Here is a 6,000-nt window from a genome sequence, read left to right as displayed (position 1 = left end):
CTACGTTGTGTGAAGAGAGGCACATAGCTGCTGTCTTTGGCTTTACGGTCCCTGTTCATCTTAAGAACCTTGGCCCCACACTGTGTTCCCTGGCTGTGGTGGCTTCAAGCCACCGCCCCTCTCTTTTTATCTATTTCGTATATTAGGGTATTGTATAGAGTTTCAAAGATTCTGCCACTACAAAAAACAAACATCGTAAAAACTGCAATGTATTGTGTGTCTGTGTATCTGAACACACAATTTTAAAACTAACCTTTATGCCTGTAACTTGCAGAATGGTTTTTTCAAACTCAATGACAGGTTTTCCCCCAGCCATATTCCTGGAAGTTTTCCTCAAGGTGTAGCCTAAATGATATATGCAGGATAAAAAAAGTCTGTGTACAAGTAAACAGCCCTTTTTCCTTAAGGAGGGCTCGGGAGTTTTGGGACAAACGGAACATCAAGTGTTGCAGGTTAACAGCCCTCAGTCTTCCAAGCCAGCACTGAGGGGCCGGTGCGCGGGAGCCTGGTTTCAGTTGGGCCGGAGGAGCAGGGCCGGGCGCACGTCTGCAGGGGTACTGGTGGGCATCCCCGGGAATGGGCCGCCTGCGCCTGCCACCCGACGAGTGTTAGTAAATTTTCGTTTCCTTCTCTTCCCAATGGACTAGGTGTGAAAAGAAATGACAGGCTTACTCATTTGAGGAAAGTTTACCGAGGGCCTTTCCATGGTGGGCTAGCACGCCAGCTGGAAAAGGTGGTCTCCTTAACTAGCAGAAGGGCAGGTCGGTGCCGCCCTCCACAGGTGTGCAAGGAAGAGAGCTGGCTGGCGGGGCTGTTGAGAGGACACGGTGGGAATGAAGCATCCGGTTTGTTATTCAGTGTTTATTAAGTAGATTCAGTCTTATATATGATATACAGATTCAAAAGAAAAAGGATTCCACATACTTATGAAATCAGTGCATTTAGCAAGTAATACCATGGAGATAACAGCTCGATTAACAGCTCATTGGTCTTTTGTTAAGTGAGGGAGAGGGACTTGGCCTGTGCTAGTCATTCCACAAACAAACAGAATTTAGTTGCATCACATAGAGAAGACACATTCTAAGAATTAAAATATTAAGCCACATTTACTGGAAAAAACTCACTATATAGAACACAATTTTTATAGAGCATCGAGGAGGAAGTCATCACCTGCTTAGAAGAGCCACGTTAAGTTGCATAGGTGCATATCTGTAAAAATATAATTTAGAGGTGTAGCCATTGATTAAGTAATAAAGAGTCACCTTTAAAAGTTGGTGCCATCCGCGGTTTGTCTTAAGTGCCATATGCTTACCGTCTGGAGCCGCCTGCCTCTCCTCAGAGGTCATGCCTCCAGAGCAAGCTGCCTCCAGGGGGGAGCCCTGAAGGAATGCTTGTACCATCTGCACGGGGAAGTCCTAAAACCTCATCTCCGATAAGAAATTCACACTGTCCCAAAACATGTCTAATTTATACTGGAGGATTGACAACCTCTTGGGTTGTCCCTAATTCCTAGGTGGCTTGACCCTGAAGGTCCCATGAGTCACCTCGAACCACCTCCCTACCCCCACCCCCGCACCCCTGCCAAACTGCTGGGAGACCTCCACTACCCCACAGCTCTGCCGTGAAGTCCTGCTTGCATGCTCCTGGAGTCCACGCAGGTCCCCCCCGCCCCCCGCAGCTGCTGGGACATCTCGGCGCTGCCCCCTGCTCCTAACGGATCACACCACAGAGGCATATGGGCCATCTGCCACATGGAGATTTTTCTGAGCTTAGAAAAAGTATTTTTCAGCAAATCTTGAGTTCTGTGTGGTGTAGGGTTTTTGTTTTTGTTTTTAGGTGGAAACACAGGTAAAAAGAGGTTTTTGTTTTGTGGCTTTGCTAAGCAGATGAGCTTAGTGAGGTGCACCTTCCTCCTCAAGAGCGAGTCTTGCAGAACACACAGGGACTGGGGCGTCTGTACATGTAAACAGTACACTTTCACTGAGTCCAAAATTAGGAGCAAAAATACAAAGGTTCACATTGGTCTTAGGTAGATACAGGCGAAAAAGGATTGAGCTGTTTAGCTCAGAAACAACAAAAACAAAGTTTCTAAAGCACCACTAAATTATATAAAAATCAGACCATGGACGGATTGAAACTGGTATTCTGGTGAAATACTTTACTATCTTGTAAAAAGTTTTACAAAAAATTACAAATTAAAAGTATCAACCCTCTGAGTTCAAAGCAGCATTTTGAAAATGAACTGGTAGTTAATCCTGTAACCACCCCTGGAGTCGTAAGTGGCCCTTAGGAATAGGGATGGCCGGGTTCCACCTGTTTGAAATCCTTGAAAACCCTGCTAGCCCCCTCCTGTCCCCCTTCCCCCCAACACGGTCCTGGGGTACAGACTGTACTGGAGGTGACGGTAAAATGAATTTCAGATGGGTCACACCATTACTGGTCTATAGATGTCTACCATGAAGACCAAATTCCCATTTCTCCTGATTCTACCCTTCTGCTGGATTTAGCCCCCTGCAAAGACTCTGAATTGGTGTCTTCTACTCTTGAGTTACCTTTTAGCTTAGGATCCCCAATGGAGAATTTGTGCCCTGAAGCCCTCTGTGAGAATTTTAAATGGCTGTGGGGCAGGGCGTTGGAAGCTCCCTTTGGGAGAAGGCAGTCCCTGGGGTGAGGGTGAGGACAGGGATGGGGATGGGACAGCAGTGAGCTAGGTCCTGCAGACCCAGCTCTTCGGTGCTCTCCTAGTCAGGAGCAGGGGGGAGGGGTCGAAACTGCATCTTTGAAAACTGAAGCAAAACAGAACAAGTTCCCTGACTGAAAGAACTAACAGAGTGCTGTTTCCACACAGTGACTTGCTCCTGATTCTGCCGTCACGGGGAAGGAGCCCACAGAGGTGGCAAGGGCACTGTGGCAGAATCCACTGTCCCAGAGGGGCTGTGGGGAGCCCCGGCCCACAAGGCCTTCCTCTCACACCAGTGCGCCTGCGCAGGCTGAGGTGGCCTGCTCAGGAAAGCGGGACTCTCATACCGACATTTAGGATGATCTTTAGATCTAATCCCTCCTGTGGGGTGGTGGCAGCAGCCCCTCCCAGCCCTTCTCACTCCAGTCTGTGAGGAAAGCACTATCCTAGCCTGGCTAGGGAGCCTGTTTCTGGGATGGGGAATGACAAGTTAAGCAGTTGGTATCAAGAATTCTAAGGTGGCGATTGTCTCTGCCAGTTTTTAACATTAAGATTCTCACAAATTGCCTGGGGTAACATTTTGCAAAAGACCTACTGATTACTTTGTAGTATTGTTCACACACACAAATATTTACACAAATTGAAACGTCGGGGAGTAGCACTGAGCAGGTGGGGCTGGATGTGTGGATGGTTGGGGTGGGGGACAGGCCTTGGGCACTGGAGCTTGTGCTGTGCTAAGGGGGGAGACTCGGGTGTCCTGGTCCTGACCAGAGAGGCCTGGAGATTGGTCAGATGGAAGGCAGAGGTGGTGTGGCTGGGTGGGGCGTTGGAGGCCACTTGAGAAAGACCGCTCCCAACTACTGGGGGCTGGAAGCAAGCACGGGGAGGGGCACCCTACCTTTCAGTGGCTCCAAGGCCCACAGCTCGGGCATGGGTCTGAGGCAGGGTGGGGCATCCATGCAGGAGCCCCTCCCTGGCCCTCCTGAGGGTGGTCTGCCATAGTGCTGGGGAGCAGGTAGCTGCAGGAAGCTGGTTTGGGAAGGGGTACCTGCTCTGGGGTCTAGTGGCTGTGGCCGTCCTAGGGTCCACACAGCCCTGGCTCCCCTGGGGCCTCTTTGCTCTGAGGGAGGAAAGGCAACAGAGGGCTTCTGCCGGCTCTGGGCAGGGGCGGGCAGCAGAGAGCTGCTGTCATGGCTACGGAGTGTTGCATGGAGAGGCCCCGGGGGCCTTCTGAGGTCCGGGTGAGTCCCTGGTTTTAGCAGCACTGGTAGGTATTGCACTGAGCAAGAGGAAGTGCCTACTGGGGAGGAAGGAAACCAGGCCAGCCTTTTCTTTCTGCCCTTTTTCACACTCCAGGGATTGTGGGTTTCTTCCAGGACTGGCCCCTCCAGAAGGGCAGGTCCTCGGAGAACCCAAGTGGCTTCTCTACTTCTATCGATGTTCCCTTTATTCCAGCTCCGGGGGCAGAGGACGGGAGCTACAGTCCGACCAGGAGCTTACAGCTGCTTTTCCTATTCGGTGGCTGCATGACAGCTGGGGGCCCACCCTGAAGAAACAGGCCCTTTCTGGCAGGTGTCTGAGGGCCCTGGGCCTGTGTGGAGAAGTGTTCAGACCTGGCTCCGTGGGGGCAGGTGAGGGCAAGGGCCCTGCGGAGCAGCTGCTCTCCCCCAGCACTCTGTCCCGCTGAGCAGCCAGGAGGGCTGGGGCCAAGGGGCTGCAAGCTGCTGCTTGTGAGGGTCACAGCCCTCTCTGGGCTCCAGGTCCTGGCCACCCCTCTGGACTTACCTCCCAGGCAGACACCTTGTGTGGGGGAGTCGGGAGATAGATAGCCATTCAGAACGGGCTCAGGGCACATCCTGGAAAAAGCCCACGCTGGAGTGTGAGGTAGAATACAGGAGACCATGTGACTGGGGCATCTGTGGAATGGGGGTACGGGAGCCATTTTTGTCTTTGCTTCGCATTGGGTGTGGGTGAGGTCCTCCGGCTTGGCGGTGCTGGGCGCGCAGGAGGACAGCCAGCCCAGCGCCCGCCTCCCCGCACCCCGCCCTGCTGGCCCCCAGCCCATGCCAGTGTAGTGATACGGAATGTTAGGGCACAGGGATACATCCTTCTGATCAGACAGACATAGACTGGCAATCTGTACAAACACAAAAGAATCCATTTTCAGAAAAATAAATTACTAAGGGGAGAGGAAGAAAGGGTCCACTTTGTTTTTCTCAATAAATATGCAATTCTGCTCACCTAAGACTTGAAAGGTAATTATCTGGGGGTGGGATTCTAACATCAGGGTCCACGAAGATGATTCTAAATAGAGCTGCGTCCCCAGTGCCTTGTCAGGGGAGCCCCAGCCCTTCCAAAGCTGCCCCATTGGCCTCTTCCAAGCAGGTCAGAGCACCCGTGTGGTGAGATTCCAAAAAAAAGTGTCCTTGTGCCCAAAGTCGCAGGTGCTTGGTGTGTGGCTAGAAACAGCTCTTTTGGATCCCACCTCTTTCAAAAAAACAAAATGTACCAAGTGGTGAGGCAAGAAGCCGGGCCGGGACAGCCTCCTTCCCCAGGGTAGTGCACTCCAGGTGCCGCGGGGTCAGTTCTGCTGTAAAATGAGGTTTTCCAGTTCGTCCGCGGAGCGCAGCAGGAAGGCGGCAGACTCTCGGTAGCCGGCGATGAGCTGCCGCACGGCGCTGATCTCTGTGGGGCTGAGCTGGGCAGCGGGCATGGTCCTGCTGGTGCTGTTGCTGGAGGGTGTGGGTGTGGGTGTGCTGGAGGCCGTGGTGGCCCCGCCTTTCATGCTGAGGTCGGTGGGCCCTGTGGAGAGGAGAGCATAGGTGAGGAGGGGAGCTGAACCCTCACATGGCATCCGGGAGGCGACGTCCCTCTGTGCGTCGTCTTGGGGGCCTGCTGTGGCTAAGGCGCTCCGGCCTCAACAGCTGAACCCTAGTGCCTAGAATGGGGCCCGGTACCAGCAGATGAGACGTGAGGTTCTCTGCGAACCCTCAGGGCAGTCCGGCGGGGAAGGGGACCTTATGGTCGATAGGTGGAAGTTGGGGAGGCCTGGTGGTGGGAGGTTTGCCCTGGGTCACATGAGCAGGGTGGCCCGTGGCCAGGGACTCTGACTCTAGCTCCCTGGCCCCGCTCACACCTCTGCTCACAACTGTGGAGCTTTCTGAGGACCGCAGGTGGATGGTGCTCCCCAGACTCCCCTCCCTGGGGTAAAGCAGAGCTTCCCCTGGGAGCTGGTGGCAGCTGAGGGAAAGCGTGAGAAGGGCCCTTGGTGGCCTGTGCCGTGCAGATGGCTGCGTGCTGTTGGTCCCCTAACGGGGTGG

At 53.4% G+C, this 6,000-nt stretch overlaps 1 protein-coding gene across 4 annotated transcripts in view; it reads right to left on the bottom strand.

Annotated features, from left to right (window-relative positions):
- Nucleotides 1-841: 841 nt before the first annotated feature.
- Nucleotides 842-6,000, bottom strand: part of NOL4L (nucleolar protein 4 like) — a 131,171-nt gene continuing 126,012 nt past the window's right edge. For all 4 annotated transcript variants that reach the window (XM_044263252.1, XM_044263255.1, XM_044263256.1 and 1 more), the window contains one exon: nucleotides 842-5,482. In XM_044263252.1, the coding sequence (XP_044119187.1) occupies nucleotides 5,262-5,482 (221 nt within the window). In that variant the 3' untranslated portion in view covers nucleotides 842-5,261. The remainder of the gene's footprint in view (nucleotides 5,483-6,000) is intronic.

The sequence above is a fragment of the Neovison vison genome, chromosome 8, assembly GCF_020171115.1.
Source record: "Neovison vison isolate M4711 chromosome 8, ASM_NN_V1, whole genome shotgun sequence".
NCBI classification, from domain to species: domain Eukaryota; kingdom Metazoa; phylum Chordata; class Mammalia; order Carnivora; family Mustelidae; genus Neogale; species Neogale vison.
This window is presented reverse-complemented; position numbering and strand designations above follow the sequence as displayed.